The sequence below is a fragment of the Urocampus carinirostris genome, chromosome 5, assembly GCF_059441175.1.
Source record: "Urocampus carinirostris isolate Australia breed hairy pipefish chromosome 5, RoL_Ucar_1.0, whole genome shotgun sequence".
NCBI classification, from domain to species: domain Eukaryota; kingdom Metazoa; phylum Chordata; class Actinopteri; order Syngnathiformes; family Syngnathidae; genus Urocampus; species Urocampus carinirostris.
Genome location: NC_142353.1, coordinates 16,043,877 through 16,061,281, shown reverse-complemented (window position 1 = coordinate 16,061,281; position 17,405 = coordinate 16,043,877). Strand labels below are relative to the sequence as shown.

The 17,405-nt window shown below is 38.7% G+C and overlaps 1 protein-coding gene across 2 annotated transcripts in view; it reads left to right on the top strand.

Moving 5' to 3' along the window:
- epg5 (ectopic P-granules autophagy protein 5 homolog (C. elegans)) overlaps positions 1 to 16,893 on the top strand; it is a 38,681-nt gene extending 21,788 nt beyond the window's left edge. For both annotated transcript variants that reach the window (XM_088335966.1, XM_088335965.1), the window contains exons 31-45: positions 1,316 to 1,510; positions 1,590 to 1,803; positions 3,389 to 3,573; positions 3,743 to 3,950; positions 4,017 to 4,092; positions 4,783 to 4,886; positions 4,977 to 5,152; positions 6,891 to 7,118; positions 7,199 to 7,408; positions 8,075 to 8,219; positions 8,291 to 8,533; positions 8,606 to 8,819; positions 10,804 to 11,022; positions 11,104 to 11,218; positions 14,497 to 16,893. In XM_088335966.1, the coding sequence (XP_088192092.1) occupies positions 1,316 to 1,510; positions 1,590 to 1,803; positions 3,389 to 3,573; positions 3,743 to 3,950; positions 4,017 to 4,092; positions 4,783 to 4,886; positions 4,977 to 5,152; positions 6,891 to 7,118; positions 7,199 to 7,408; positions 8,075 to 8,219; positions 8,291 to 8,533; positions 8,606 to 8,819; positions 10,804 to 11,022; positions 11,104 to 11,218; positions 14,497 to 14,679 (2,715 nt within the window). In that variant the 3' untranslated portion in view covers positions 14,680 to 16,893. The remainder of the gene's footprint in view (positions 1 to 1,315; positions 1,511 to 1,589; positions 1,804 to 3,388; positions 3,574 to 3,742; positions 3,951 to 4,016; positions 4,093 to 4,782; positions 4,887 to 4,976; positions 5,153 to 6,890; positions 7,119 to 7,198; positions 7,409 to 8,074; positions 8,220 to 8,290; positions 8,534 to 8,605; positions 8,820 to 10,803; positions 11,023 to 11,103; positions 11,219 to 14,496) is intronic.
- Positions 16,894 to 17,405: the final 512 nt, after the last annotated feature.

The window sequence follows — 17,405 nt, the reverse complement described above, 5'->3', positions numbered from 1 at the left end:
TCGTGTGCTGTGTATATCGTCGCCCATTCCTACCGCACACCCAATAAATTGCTTTACATTCTTTGCTTGAGCTTCTGGGTAAAACGTTTGTTTCGGGTTAGAGCTTGTTCTGTGGCTTTTCATCATAAAGTGTCTCAACAATGAACATCGATTGTTTGCAGAGCTTCCATATAAAGCATTATTTAGCGTTTCACAGACACATTGGGGTGTGTTGGTGTGACACCTTGACTCTAAATTGTGTCCTATATACACTGGACGGAACGGAACCTATGTCCATCAGTAGTGCCTCGGCTTGGCGTGTACAACAAACAACTCTGAATTAAGTTATATATTAAAAAAGTTGTTTTATTTTCGAGCTATTTGTATTCATGAAAAGGGCCATATATGTCTCCCTAGCCATAGGTTCTAAACCGTTGCTCTAGTGCAGTGTTTTTCAACCATTTTTGAACCAAGGTACACTTTTATTCATAAAAAAAGTTCCAAAACACACCGTCCGTTGAAAATCAAGATATGTCAAATATTTCACTGTACTACCTCATAAGCAGATAATTAGTATATAAAAAGAAGAAAATAAGGCTTAAAATAAAAAATGATGTGCTTTATTTATGTTTGTATTTTTTACAGTGCAATCTTAAACCGCTTTGTTGAACATCTTCAGTTATTAAATGTAGTGTGCTACCTCATGAGCAGATAATTAGTATATAAAAAGAAAAAGATAAGGCTTAAAATAAAAAATGATGTGCTTCATTTATGTTTGTATTTTTTACAGTGCAATCTTAAACCGGCTTTCTTAAACATCTTCAGTTATTAAATGTAGTGTGCTACTTCATGAGCAGATAATTAGTATATAAAAATCTACTGCCACCTACTGATATGGATGACTATCACAGTTCCTCGTCTGAAGAAAGCAAAAATACTGAATAATGGCCTGTTTTTTTTTGGAAAGATAAAATTGGGGAAATTCCAGCGGCACACTTGACAAGGTCTCTTGGCACACTAGTGTGCCCCGACACACTGGTTGAAAAACCCTGGTCTAGTGGATAGGATTTGGTGCACTACACGCCTCAATCTTGGTTTGTTTCCCGTTATTTTCAGTATTAAGCAATTGTTATCAGGGATGTATTTTTGATTTATATGCACCATTATAGCAACCCTAGCCCTTACAATAGTTTTAATTCCATGCGCATTTTAGTCTGGTGTGCTTTATATATAAAAATCAAAATCACGAAATACTATTTTTGGTGGGTGCACCTTATAGTGAGGAAAATATGGTACTTAAATAGGTCCATTGAACCTTTTCTTCATTTCTTTCAAGGTGTTCATCCAGGAAACTGCTGAAGAGTGCGGGCGTGTCCTGAAGACCATTTTGGAGCACAGACGTCTCTGTCCTCTCATTTCTCCTTTTTTCACTCCGAATGCCGCCCCTGCCCAGCTGGTATCCCTTTACCAAGATGTGGTGACGTCACTTCACCTTGATAGTGCAGATGTCGTTTTCATGCTGCTTACCAAGGTGAGTCCAATTGGTGGGGAAATATATTGTGCAACCACACCAATTCTACTTTAATTTTATCTATCGCATCCTGTTCCAGTTCGATTTGTCCACCTGGCTGAACGAAGCGCATCCCGTGTTTTCCGAGAGGTCACGATTACTTGAATTAGTCCATGGCGGACTTTGTGTCTGTGGCCGAGATCCTGAACCTGAACTCCTCACCCCTTTTCACCTTTTCACCAAACACTGGATCTTACTTTTACGCCATCACTTCCCGGACCACTACAGTGACTGCCTACGTTTGCTCATGACTAGTAAGTGTATTTTTCGAAATTTAATAGAGGTTAAGTACTTTTTTCTGTAGGAATGGAAATGTTAATATTTGTCAGCCAAAATTTTGAATCAAGCGGGGGTCAAGAAGAGTCCACAAAGCTAGTTTAAAAAAAATTATTACCACCAGTGGTTCATCAAAACTTTTTGTTTTTCAAGGCTTCCAATTTCTTTATCTCAAATTTGCATGCTAATGTCCTTTGGAGTAGGTCCTTAGACTGAGTTAATCATCATGCTTTTAAAGAACTGCCGTACACTCATAACTCACTCTGGAAAACATAGAAAAAAGTGGAAGATAATGAACTCGGTCTTTTTTGCAACATTTTAATCAGACATTAATGGCTGCAGTGGTGTTAATGTTTGATTGTAGTGGAGTCTGCTATCTTCTGCTAATAAGGCTGTAGACCTAGTTTGTTTCTCATATACCGTGAATTTCAAACTGCAAGCCGCTTCATTTTTTCTACATTTCAAGCACTACGGCTGTAAATATGGTCTGTCTTATTCTTTATTTTGTCATGGAAGCACTAAGGCTGCTCTTTTCCACAATGCATGCGCTCTAAATTCGAAACACCACGGTGACCCTGCCGACATTTATGACACCCTTTTTGAGTAGAAATTAGTCTATGTTTTTGCAGACTTAATTCATATAATACACAACAAGAGAAGAACCTGAGGTCTTAAGGTGGTTACTGCGAGTTCCAAAAAGTTTTACTTGCTGACGCCATTTTCTGGCTAAAATTATCATTGCATCCTTTGTCAAGCTGCATTCATGCTGCGTGCATGTAAATTTCTCTTTCAGACACGCTCAGATAAACTTTTAACAGTGCTTGATTTGAATATTTACAACGTCCGTAATTCACGTTACATGAAGTAGATACATGATTGCTTTCCTCTTTTTTGAAACCATCCTTAGTTTAAGGAATGAGGAAGTAAAGAGACAAACCGGTGTGGTGAGAGAGCTTGCTAAAAGAGTATGTAATGCTGAAGTGGTGGGAAATGGAATAAGAGGAAGGCCCAAGTATGGTTGGATGGGGTGAAACGTGTTCTGGATGTGACGTCGGTTCATTTAATGGATGTGAATGGCGAATGATCGTTAAGAATGACTGATATAGATGCATATGATGCAGAGGGGGTAAACCAGTGTATGCTGTCGGGCCTTTGCATGGCAAAGTAACTCACCCCCTTGTTGTGCTGTGGGCTTAATGTTCGGTGTCAAGTTAGGAAGAGCAAAAGGGAATGAATGTTTGGTGAATGTGAGTGTGTTCTTTACTCCAGCCACCTCCCACTAGTAGGATATGGCTTCGGTATACCTTATAGATATAGATAGATGATGGCTTTCCTCTTTTTTGAAACCATCACAATGCCCACATTAAGCAAAGGTTGTGACTTGCAATAGCAATGATCAATCCTCTTTTTAATGTGCCTTAGAGAAATGAGCTTTTCTTTTTATTGTTATGAACTATCATCAGTGAATTGACCTTATTCCATAATCTTTACTTATCTTGCCTAGTTATGACTGTGTTTATTAGATAATCCAAACATTTTTTTTTTAAATGTTTTTCTCAACAGGCTCCTCTAACCAGTTGCTGAGTCCAGAATGCTGGAAGGTTACTATGCGAGTTCTGGGCTGCTTAGGTCCATCCCGCAGCAGCAAAACCATATGTGAACAAGGTTTCAGCACCGATAACACTGCACGCGCATCGCCATCCCCAGTATCTCCTTACAGGTCATCGATCACACTTTCTCCTCAGCAGGTAGTGACCACAATCATTGTTTACATTGGCAAATTAATTCTAATTCAAAGAAACTGATTTAAAATATACATTTCACTTTTATTCTTGTATGAATGAACACGTTTTTTTACTTTATTGCACTAACGTTTACAAAAAATGACACGTCTTTTTCCTTTTATGTTTTCAACAGGTAGACGAAACAATAGATTGGCTCAGTGATTTTTTCCTGCGCAGTCGTCTCACCAAACCAGATCTTCGCAGTTTTGGCCTCTATTCTGCCTGGACTCCTTACATCAGCGAGGTTGTTACTTTCTGGGAATATCTGGTCGGCTGTCTAAGCAGCAATTCGCTTAACACCTGTGCCAATGACTCAATGGGCAGCAATAGAATATTAAAAGGTAAACAGCATAAATGATGACTACTCATTCTTGCAAATTTGATCATAACATGAGTCAATCTCACAGCTCTTCATGACCTGCACACTAAGATTGTCAAGTTATTGAAGCCTTGGATCTTTCCATTAAACATTGAGGATGGAAGGTATGTGTTCTTTTGAGCCATGTTTTAACCAAATTGTCCTCAACTTCATTGATTCTTGCAGAAGGAAGAAATTTAGACTTTTTAAAATTGTATTTGCATCTCTCTTGAATTATGATCCCAGAGGAGAATTAATACGTTAGTTGGCTGAGTAATAAAAAATGGGGGACATTTATAGCACATTTACTTTTATTAAATAGAAACTGACATTTTTTCCAAGCCTGGGCTTGGTGGACAGTATAAATGAAGAAAGTTTTCAACAGATAATGGTCAGTTTGGACGTGGTAGTGGATCACACATACTGTTTGTGAGACTTCTTCATAATAATCATAGCTACTCAAAATGATTACAAATCTTGTATCTCTACAATGGTGAAAAAAGTTACGGAATTATGTTTCTTTGTTTTTTTTTAGGTTTTTAACATTTTAGAGATATTCAATACAACCCTTTTCAATCAGACATAGCTACTCAATTCTTAAGTAGTAAAGAACCAATGTACCAGGTATATCTACGACATAAAATCCCCCCTCTAAAAAGTAAACGTTTGTGTATATATAAAAACAATATATTATATAAGTGGCCATCGATATATTTTTTTTACATTAATTAATTACCGGCTCAATAAAAAAATAGTCTATATCAGTCAATGGCCACTAATTAATAAATTCTGATCCACCCCGTTTTTTGTTGCAGTAATCTCAAATGTTACCCGTGGCTGGAAACGGATGCAAGTGAGGCAAGCTGTCTAGTCGGTCTTTACGTTCAACTCATTGACAGACTTTATCAGAAATTCAAAGGTAAAACTTAACGAGCTTTTTTGTGCCCCGTTCGTATATTTTGTGTGATATGTGACAATTTGTGCACATGTGTGTGCACATACATTGCAGACCGCCTACTGCCTGGCCAGAGAGGTGTCTTGTGGCTTAGTATAATGGAGTACTGTAAAAACTGCACCGCTCCTCGGACACCAGAGTACTTGCTCTACCTGCACCACTCCCACCTGCGCAAATTGCCATGGAGATACTTGCATCCCGACACGATTCTCATGGAGCAGTTCTTCAATGTGAGACCTTATCGTTGTGCATACTCACCTTCACATTGTTTTAACACTTATTTCTTGATTGAACCCCAATTTAGACAGAAAATTTCAAGTGCGCCTTATAATCCGGTGTTCCTTAGATACCGCAGGATACGGCAATTAAAATTGAATACATACATGTGTTACCATACAAGGTTTTACTGTAATATCGCATTTGAGCAATGATTGATCTAATTGATAAATATCACTTTCCCTAATAGTAAAATATTGTATGCAATAGGAAACGAATCCAAGTAGTAGTGGTGACCACAAGACCACCAGTGGCACAAATGAAATACACAATGCATTACACTTTATCTCATTATCACACTATTTTTACCCACGGTGCCTCAACACTGATTTGCTTATTCATTCTATTAGGTAAATCTGTCCCTCCACTTCTTCCCCTGTGCATCAATAACTTCTCAGTTCTATACGTATGCGTACGTAAAATAACTTTTATCGTATAGTGCTGAAAGGCTTTTTGTTTTCTCCATTCTCTAACATTCATTGAGGAAGATTTGCACAGTATATTCTGATAGGTTAAACAGTCTCTCCACTTTTCAGATTTGCATAGTGCATTCTGATTGTTTAAACATACCATTCACTTCTTCATGCTCTTTTACATACAAATACATATTAAACCGAAAGGTCATTGACGCTCGGGTGGAGAAGTGGAGAGACATCTTAAACTGTGAGTAAAAATAGTGTAATGATGAGATAAGCGCTAATGCCTTATCTTATCTCATCTGAAACACTGGTGGTCTAGTAGTAGAAACTTTGTGGATTGCGTGTTTTGATTCCCGTTGCTTAATGTTTTGCGAATTAATTTAGCGACACATATTAATGCAATGCATTACTATGTACCCATACACACAAAAGCTCTTACTGGAGGCTCAACCTTATCCGCTTTATAATCTGGTCTGTCCTCTGTTTGAAAAAATTATGACAAAATACAATTTTTGGGTGGCACGCCCTATCCTTTGCGCCCTTATAGTGTGAAAAATATGGTATGTTTACTGAAAGACAATTCAATCTGAAAGACTTGATCACATTTTTGTTGTCTTTCAAACAAACTTGAGACTCAACGCTCGTTAATTAGGATATTTAGGTTTCCTGCGGATCTTTAAAATGTCTTAAAAAGCATAGAAATAATTATTCTAAAAAAAAAAGCCCTTAATTGTCATTTAATGTCTTATATCCAATATTCCAAAGTCTTTAAAATGTGAACCCATTAATAAGATTTATATTTGTTTAAATCAAAATGATTTAGTAACATTTATCAATTGTCTTTGACTGAGGATCCATAATGTACTGTAAACATCCTTTCTTTTTCTTGTTTTCAATGAGTAAAACTTAGGAGAGTGCTATGTTTTTCAAATGGAAAGTTTTCAACTGGGCCAGAATGTGATTTTTTTTTACATTTGTTTAAAATTGCCTCTAATTCGTGTCGTGTTTTTTGGTTTATTTTCAATTGTGTGTTGTTTTTTTGTCAATTTAAATTTGATTTTAAAAGGCATTAAAAAGTCTTTAAAAGTCTTGAATTTAACTTTACTTGCTGTTGGAACCCTCAAATATATATGCTTGACTTTTATAGACGTTAAAATGAGAAGAATATTCAAATAAGAAGCGACTAAGTGTTAAAGAATTCATAACAATTTTGTTTCCAATTGAGTTAAGGACATGTGTTTTTCCATTTTCCCATTTGTCAATATACATACAGGTAGAGAGAGGAAGTCCTAAAAGCTGCTTCCTGTTCATGGGGGAGGTTTTATGTGAAGTGAACTGGATCAGCGTACTGAGCAACCATTTACACCCACTTCCAGAACCTGCAACAGCTCCACTTGAGTCAAATTTCGACCTGCAGAAGAAAGAATCGCACACTATGCTGATGTATCTGTTATACCTGCTGGTGTTCTTGGGAAAAGAGGAGCAGCTCCTCAACCAGCAGGTGATTCCAAAAATGATGTTGAACAACGAAGGGTCTCAACATTACGACATCAAGTTTACACGTTGTCCCTCTTGATTTAGGACTCGCCACTTTTCAATCTTTTGACCCAATGCACGTCACTGCCTTGGCGGCAGCTAGATCTTTCATCCTACCAAGGAGTTCTGTGTTATGTCAACACTCACTACACACCTTCCCTGCTGCTGAGCACCGATTCTGCATCTCAGTTGTTGCTCAAATCACTGCGTAGTGCTGCTGGACTTCAGCCCAGTTCTTTTGAAGCTGCTCATATGGTAAGTAGGGTGGTCCTTATTTTTTGACTTTTAAAATTTCATGCTCTGACCCCTTGAATATGTTCCAATATATACAAAACGTAATTAGGCAAAGTTTCATCAAAATACAAGGATATTTAGAGGTCGCTCAAGGCCTCTGAAATTTTGGTATGAAAAATAAGGATTTTTCGCACATTATATCAGACCTAGTGTACAAAGTTACTTGTAACTTTTCTTGTGTTACAATTATAAGCAATGGACTGAAATTGGATGTTCTAAAACGCCGTACACATAGGGTTAAGATTTCCGTTTTTTCTCGAAAATTGCCAAAATTTTACCATTTTGGGAAATTTCAAAGTCGTTGAGCTACCTCTAAATATTATCCAAATTGTTCAAAATTGCACACAGTGTGTTTTTATCGATATAAGAACATATGTGGGGGGTCAGAGCCCAATATTTCAAAAAAAAAAATTTCGACACCCATTAAGGACCACCCTAATGGTAAGATTAGCGTGCATCTTTATTAATTACGTGAAATAAAAAGTGTACATTTTTACGAAAGTCTGTTCAACCTTTTTGGAGCCTATAAATTACATAGAAACGGACACATACGAATTTAGGATTTTAGATAGATTGAGATTACATAGTTGAGTAAATTACTCACAAGTGTTTTAATATGTGTGCCAGGAGGAGACTCTGAAAGCAGCCGCATATGTGTGCTGGTGGGTGCAATGTTTAGTGTCTCTGGAGCAAGCGGGCAGCATTAGCGCGAGTATCCTGGAGATGCAGCTGGAAACACTGCTGGAAAGCATTGTGACTTTCAGCCCACCAGGTAAGCTAGTCTTTTCCTACAAACGCCTTCGTCGCACGTTGTCATCTGGCTCTTCTTTGTCTCCTCTGCAGAAACGGGTTTGGAGCAGAGGCACATGGCGTTCTGCAGCCTTTTTAGCAGCGCGCTGGCCGCGCTTAACGGCGTTAACGTCTCAACAGGCGAAGCCTTAGCGCTCCGTGTTATCCACTGGCTAGACAAGAAGGAGAAAGGCTTTCCAATTTTGCCTCTGCTCACGGCTTGCTCCCGCTGTCTGGCCTCAGTGAGCCACATGACACGAATCATGGAGGCCTGCATCACAGCACATTTTTGCCACGGTAAGTGAGAACATATTTGCTCACATCTTCTACTTACCGTTTTTAACGTCACTGTCACGTTTCATCACCCAGCCGAGGAGGGAAGCAGTGGCTGGAGTCCTGTGTTGGCATCACTGCAAGTGCCCGAGCTCACAGTGGAAGACTTTTTGTCAGAGAGCCAATCAGGAGGCAGCTTTCTTACACTTTATGCCTTCATCTTGCAGCGCCTTAACTCGGAACACACTGCAGCCAATGAGAGGAGGACGCTGGGTCTGATCTACACATGGACCAATCAGGTCTTTCCCAGGTTTGAGAGCTTCATTTCAAAACATATTTAGAATGTTTTCAACAGGTAGACGATAGCATGTTTGCGAATAGATGCAGCCGCCTGACTGATTACAAATCTCACGCAAAAATACTTTTACATTCCTTTAGCATGTCGAGATGTCCGACTTTGTTGGTGATAGAAATCATCTTCCTCTGCCTTTTTGTGCTTTTGTGGGTCCAGAGTGTTTAGTTGACATGCTGGCTTTTAGAGAAACTCGAAATTGAAAAAAGATTTGATCGTACGTAATGTAGGTTTGTCAAGCTTTTTACGTACTTGTACAACTTAGACTGCAACATTATTGATGCACAGGCAAACACAGGCAGAAAAGGGCCTGGGTGACTGTTTAGCAAATCAAAATGCAGAACACAATGTACAACTAAAATCCACCAAGTAAGGAAATCGCAAAAAGTAAACTGCAATACAACGAGGGATTACTGTACACCAAGTGCCTTTATAACTCTAAATATTTGGAATTGCACAAAATAGCACTACTTAAAGGTGGGGTGCGTTATTTGAGGTGTCCTTACAGTTAAAAGTTAAATATTTTCTCTTTTTTTAACCCGCGTTTCAGTGTAGTTTAACTGATGAACCGAAAATTACTGTACTTATTAGAAAACGTCCAAGCAAATGGTTTGGATATTGTTACTAAAAATACACTGTAGGTGTCTTGTCGGGCGAGAGATGTGGTTGCATTCAAATCTATTCTGATTGCGGTCAGCAATCTTTTCGACTGATCAATCATTGCGCAAAGAAGGTCAAATACTATTGTAAGATGTCATGTGTAACGCACACCAAAACTTTGAGTTCTTTTTTTAGGTTAAAAAAAGAAGCTTGTTATACACGAATAAACATGGCAAACAAAGATTTTTATTATTTTATTTAATATGATCTATTTTTAGTGCACTTCTTCTCTCAATATATTTATTCTTCATAAAGGTTTGGCATATTGTGCATTTTTTTTATGCTGAAGTGTTCAGGCAGGGGTCGGGAACCTATGGCACTTTTCATGAGTACATCTGACTTGGAAATAAAATCGAACATGAGTACCCAAAAGGTACAGTCTCAACTACAGTTTACAGTCAACGTGTCACGCTGACAGAGACCCTTTTTTGGCCTTACATCACTAAAAAAATCTTTATAATTAAGCTCATTGAACAATGTATGTTCACTGATGAGACACTTAATGATGAAAACCCACAGAAGAAACTCCTAACTTCCCAAAACTCCAGCAAAGCAACTAGAGCAATTTGATTGGATGAGCACTAGAAATGAGCGGATCTATACACCTAGCATGTGCTCTCCTTCTCCCCCTTGCCCAGCGCCGGCAGCACCAAAGGTAAATACGTTGGTATCCTCGTTAGCAGTATTTTGTGACATTTTTACAAAAGGACTTTGCTTTTGAAACCGTTAAAATGAACCTCAACACCCTTAAGTAACTGTGGTAAGGAACACATTTTAAGTGGTATATTTATATTGATACAGGACACAGGCTCTGGCATTATTATTATTTCAAAGATTTTTATCAAATCATCAAACATAACATAGTGAAATAAAATGTGCTCAAGAATTAGCTTTTGTCTGGTGAACAGGTTTGGTGATTTTGTTGAATTGCATCTTGAAATATATGGTGTGGCTTTCGGGGGAAAAAATCCAAATATTTTGCTTTTATGGCAATGAAACGTTCTGTGTTAGGGCATCATGCTATGTTGGCAAGGGAAATTCTTGCTAATTCTGGGAAGGAGTGAATTTTCGTGACAGCATAATAAAGTTATAATAGCAGTGTGATGAAATGCTAGCCAACCTGACTTCCACATACAGAATTTCCTCCCTCATTCAACTAAGTGTCGCCAGGATAATGTTCTATTTTTCAGGGCTTTTTCTTGTTTTGTGTCAAAATCGATTGAGAAATCCATGTAACGCAATCCACAATAATTGATAAACATGACATGGTTTGTGTCTCCAGCGGACCAGGCGATGAAGCCAAGCTTTTTCTGTGGTGGCACAAAGCACTGCATCTGTCACTAGAGCATCTGCAACCTCAAGCAGGCCACAGTGAATTATCGGGAGTAGTCACAGGTCTGTTGAAGATGCAAATCAGGCTGCTGCAGCTCGGGGAAGAAAGACTCAACTCCGGACTGCTCGGAGCCATCGGTCTCGGCAAGAAGTCCCCCGTTTCCAACAAGTGTGTTTCTAAACTTCGATCGTCCTTTTTTCCGAGGCTGTCATACAAAACCTGTTGACACATACTTTATTTGGCATCTAGATTCAGGGTTGTGGTTCGCAGCCTGGCAGCATTCCTCTCCGTGCAGGTGGCATCGGAAAGTGAGCTCCGACTCCAGCCGACCGCAGAATTGCAACCTTCCGCTAAAGCACAGCAGGTAGGACTCTGATGCCAATGTAAAAAATGTGAATCACGGTACTGTTTTAAGACTACTGTGTCACTGCATAGAACAGGTGTGGGCAAACTTTTTTATTTATGGATTTATTTATTTTTGTATCTACCAACACGGTCTTGAATCTGATACTTTGGCAATACAAAATTTTTTTTCAAAAAAAGAAAATTCATGTTTTTAGAGTAGCAGCGACGATATGCATTTAGGAGTAAACAAACATGCAAGCATTTACAATAGTGTGGTCCTTAATGGGTGTCGAAATTTTTTTTTTTGAAATATTGGGCTCTGACCCCCCACATATGTTCTTATATCGATAAAAACACACTGTGTGCAATTTTGAACAATTTGGATAATATTTAGAGGTAGCTCAACGACTTTGAAATTTCCCAAAATGGTAAAATTTTGGCAATTTTCGAGAAAAAACGGAAATCTTAACCCTATGTGTACGGCGTTTTAGAACATCCAATTTCAGTCCATTGCTTATAATTGTAACACAAGAAAAGTTACAAGTAACTTTGTACACTAGGTCTGATATAATGTGCGAAAAATCCTTATTTTTCATACCAAAATTTCAGAGGCCTTGAGCGACCTCTAAATATCCTTGTATTTTGATGAAACTTTGCCTAATTACGTTTTGTATATATTGGAACATATTCAAGGGGTCAGAGCATGAAATTTTAAAAGTCAAAAAATAAGGACCACCCTAATTTACAAGTACACAATATATTTTTTCCAGCTAGGAATTATGTAATCAAATTGACTTTGAAACTTTCAGAATTATGGTATTTGTTCTGATAGAACCCCCCTTTTTTTTTTTAAAAAGAAGAAGAACCCACCGTTCGGGTGTCGTTGTACACGGTAGTATATTACTGTATTTGTGCAATGATTAACCAGTCCAAAATATTGCTATTCCCAATCATAAAACATTGGGTGCGACAGAATCCAAACCGGGTCATAGCAGTTAGAGTGCTACATCCTTACCACTCAACCACCAGCGGTATAGACATCATATTAAAAGGCATTTGATTTTATCTCATTATATCACTATTTTTCTTCACGGTACCAGAGACTAATATGAGAGAATGTAGAAAAAAAGAAAATCATTCTGAAAGATATAAACACGAAAAAGCACGACAAAGGGAAACATGTCTTTGCTGTATATGATGATGAATTGGCCTTTTAAGGACATTGAATAAATATGTCAATTTTATGTTAATATTGTGTTCATAGTTAACGTAAATTATATAATGAAGGATGCACATATTCAACTACATTTGTCACAGAGAAAGTTAAATTTGAGCTGATAAAAAGTGAAACCAAATTGATTACGGATTCAAAAACTGTGTATGTCACAACTGTGTGCGTTATACACAGTGTGTGACATACAGACGCTCCCCTACTTGCGACCATTACACTTGCGTAAAACGGTTGATATGAACATTTTTTTCGGGATGTCGAAAATTATCCGGACATTACTGTAAGTTCAATTTTGTATTGTGTGCAACTTTTTCTGAGTACAGCATCGTTGTGCTTCTTTCCGCCACTACCGGCGTGTAGCGCTGTGAGGTGTCACCCAATATCCACGCAGAAGAAAAAAATTTGCTTCCTCTTCTTAGTTTGTGTGTAAACATACTGTACCTCCAGCGCTAAGAACTTTGACGTTTTTATTGTTTAATATTTTGTGCATCCATTCAATATGGTTGGTGTAAAGAAGAAGCGAGCAGTTTCGTTAGAAATGAAAGTGGAATAAGAAAGCTTGATACGGTTGAGAACATGGTTTGATCACTTTTTTTGGGCCACTTTTTACCACGGAGGAGGACCTCTTGAAGCGCATCTTCCAAAAGTAAGTTAAACTTAACTTTATTTATCTTTATAGAGCATATTATTTTGTGAAATGTTAATTTTTTAGTTCAAAACAATACCGCTTACTTATACAAGCCTTAAACATAATTAGATAAACCATAAACATACATAATATAGCACTGAAGATACTTACAAATTCAATTTACAAACGATCGTCCAGAACCTAACTCGTTCATAAGTAGGGCATCTTCATGTACATGAATATATACGATAAAAAAGGAATAAATTCCCTTTTTAAAGTCCTAATTTTGATTATGTGCATTGAAGAACTGAAAACGCAATACAACTAGCTCATTTTTTACCATTAAATTTGATTAGGATATTGATGAATAAAATGAATGCATGATAAAAATAGCAAGTCAAGATAAATGAAGCCAACTATTTGAATATTGGGGACACTGGTGACAAGAGTGGCACCAAATCAACATATTTTCATTCGTAGTAATTTTTTTACCATTCTATACTTTATTTGTACCATTTGCAATTGGTGGGGCAAGTGAAAAAGCCTGTACATTCATTTTAGATTTTGAACCTGCAAGGAGAACAGGAGAGCCAGAACCCTTAGATAAGAAAATCCAACCTGTTCCTCCCCTCAGCCCTTTTTATTAAACCTCCTAAGTTACAAAAAGCAAATCAGTCGTTAAGGGCGTGGATCTCAATGAACAGTAACATGATTGGCTAATAGTGACAATTATGTAAACGGCGCATAAAAGTCCAAAGGACAAACAACAGAGTGAAATAGCTGTCAAAACAACAAACTGTCGGCCAAAATTATGAACAACTGTGGGCTATAACAATAGACTAAATGATGAACATCCCAAGCGTCCAGACCATATTTCTTTGGAGGTGTCAGATGGTAAAAACGGAATAGAGGATTTACTTCTCAGACGGATGGCTATAGACGTCCAAAGGTTTATCCGGGCTTTCACTGAATTCACTAAATACTGTATAACAAGGGTCGGGGACCTATGGCTTGCGAGCCATATATGGCTCTTTTCACGAGTACATATGACTCGCGAGCCATATATGGCTCTTTTCATGAGTGGATATGACTCGCAAGCCATATATGGCTCTTTTCATGTGTACATATGGCTTGAGAACAAAATGGATTCCATGCAAATATTTTCCATGTTGTTCCAAATTTGCATGAGCAAGGCCTTTTTTGGTGCACGCAAAGGCGAACCAATGCTGAGATCAAAGACAGTACTGTCCAGTGTATATATAGGGTATATTATGACTTGACTTGATTTAACTACAGTTTAGCGGCTTTTTTTTTTTTTCCCCAAAATATATAATGTGCCTTTTTCCCCAAAAAAAGTTAAAATATTTTGCTTTTATGGCTCTTTGAGTCAAAAAGGTTCCAGACCCCTGCTGTATAATAACATTTTCCATTTTTGCAGACCTTGGGGATGCTCGAATCCATGGCCAGCAATAAGCAGTATGCCGATTTGGAAGAAGCGTTGAAAAAAGCTCTCCAGTTCATCCGCTACCCAGGTCACTGTCTTAAGGATGGACCTCGACTCCTGGCTCTGCTAGCAAACCTGCTCTACCCTGACCACAAATACTTGCACATTATGCATTGACATCAATTCGCTGCCTGATCGGTTGAATCCCTCTTGAAAACATGGAGCACAATGGTCTAAAAACTCAAAAAATGTAAAGTGGCCTTTGTCGTAAGAACCGCTACCATCTGCTTTTATGTCGGGGCGGATCCCGTTCATTTGCACCCCTTTGTTGCACTTTGTTTCTTAGCCCAGCAAGATTTTTTTTGTGTGTTTTTATGACTCATATGTTGATTAGCATGGAGTATTTATTGAAGCGGGATCCCAACTCGTGACTGGTACAGACAGTTCCAATTTGGAATAATACCAGAAAAGTCGAATGGAGGAAGTCGAAAGGATACGCCGAACAAAAAGCTTTGAAGACGAGTCTGGAGGACACCCACCAAATACAGACAGAGTTCTTTTCACACACACACACACACACACACACACACGAAAAAATGCTGCCAATATTTAATACATTTGTGTCTAACCAGAAGTGCTTTGGAGAGAGGAATAGTCAGAGTTACACTGAAAAGTAAAAGTGACAATAAAGCTGGATGGTTCCCAAAATGAATCCATATTCCTACATTAATACATGCATGACCGGGAAGTAGACTTTAAAAAATTCATTATTTGCAATCATATTTTCACATCTCGGGCAGCACGGCGGCGCAGTGGTTAGCGCGTGTGTGGCACAGTTCTGAGGTCATGAGATCGAACCTCCTGTGTGGAGTTTGCATGTTCTCCCCGTGCTTGCGTGGGTTTCCTCCGGTCACTCCGGTTTCCTCCCACACTCCAAAAACATGCATGTCAGGTTAATTGTCTGGTTCAAATTGTCCCTAGGTGTGAATGAGCGAGTGATTTTTTTGTCTCTGTGTGCCCTGCGACTGGCTGGCAACCAGTTCATGGTGTCCCCTGCCCACTGCCCGAGGATAGCTGGGATGGGCTCCAGCACCCCCGCAACCCTACTGAGGATAAGCGGTGCAGATAATGGATGGATGGATGTTCACATCTCCTCACTTCTACCATAGCCATTGACAACAGAACTACTCGGGGCTCTCTTACTCTAAAGTTCAGCCACTGGTCTCAATCTTAGGTTAATTTTAGTCAACAGAAAGTAACAAAATGAATAAAAATAGCTTTTGCTTTGTAATTGAAATTCCACTAATCTCATATTAATTGGCAATTGTGGGCAAATACAATATTTAGTTAGAAAATACTTTTGGTGGGCAGCACGGCGGTGCAGTGGTTAGCGCTTGTGCGGCACAGTTCATGTCATGGGAACCTGTCGTGGGTTCAAATCCAGCTCCAGACTTCCTGTGCGGAGTTTGTATGTTCTCCCCGTGCTTGCGTGGGTTTCCTCCGGGCACTCCGGTTTCCTCCCACATTCCAAAAACATGCATTTCAGGTGGATTGGCCGGTCCAAATTGTCCCTAGGTGTGAATGAGCGAATGAGTTGTCTGTCCCTGTGTGCCCTGCAATTGGCTGGCAACCAGTTCAGGGTGTCCCCTGCCCATTGCCCGGAGATGGCTGGGATGGGCTCCAGCCCCCCCGCGACCCTAATGAGGATAAGCGGTACGGATGATGAGATGAGATACTTTTGGTTGACTACCTTCCCTAGCTTAAGTAATCAATATTTTAATAACTGATAAAATCATCAATTTGAAGTCAGATTGAACAAACATTTAAGTGTTTACCCCATATGGCAAATATCTGTAAAGTTTCAAAAAAATGTATCATCCTTGAAATGTTCATTTTCCCTTGTACTTTATCCTACAATGTATTATTTTTCTTTTGAGTGTGGCTCCATCATCCTGATGTTTTTTTTTGTATGTTCTTAAAGCCAAAGATGTTTCCTTTTTTCATGCAAGTTTCTATCTAGCACAAAATCCCTACTTTTGGGTACTTTGTGTTCATAAAGTACCACCCCCTCCCCAAAAATCCATACACGGATGAGAAAATGGTGTTATATAATGCTATAGTTCAAATTCACCTGTTTTTCCACATTTTCACAGTGTGTGCTACGTGGGGACAATTCAGGTCTAAAGCATTTCTTTGTTTGAGTCCGTAATAGAAAGCGAGCCTAAAAGGACCGCGTGTCTCACACCTCCTGTTTGTTCCAGTGTTAAGTGAACCAAGCAGGGACAATCTTTGCATGTGAAAAAAAGGGGGAGCTGAAATGCATCCCAGATGTTGTTTTTCTCTCGGAACAAGTAATAACTCGACTGGAAAATAAATCACCTTTTTGTGCATACTAAATGATTCAAGGGGGGTGTCTGGGAGGCGAATCTCACGTGCGCGTACATCGAATGTCCTTGCCTGACACAAAATGAGGCTGAAGTGCAGGGGTGTCAAACTCATCTGAGCTCTTTGGTGAAAAAAATGAGATGAAGAGGGAAATACAAAGAGAGAGATATTGAGAAAGCAAAAAGAAGGACAGAGAAAATAGAGGGACTGCGCCAGAAGGAGAAAAAGACTTTGAGAGGTTTTTTAAAAAGGCCAGCAAGAGGGGAAAAGATCAAAGCAAAAAGGGGGACATCCTGTGAAAAAAATAGACAGAGAAAGAAAAAAAAGGGGAAGTAAAAGAAAAAAAGTGAGAGTGAAAAAGAAAAGAAGTAAGACACAATGAGGGAGAGAATAGATAAAAAAAAGAGAGAAAGAGAAATAAATACAGCTACAGTGTCTTTGTGAGTGGCGCCTGGCTATTGCGACATCAAGTGGACATGTTTGAAACCGGAGCTCATTTTTATCTTGCACTTCTCGTG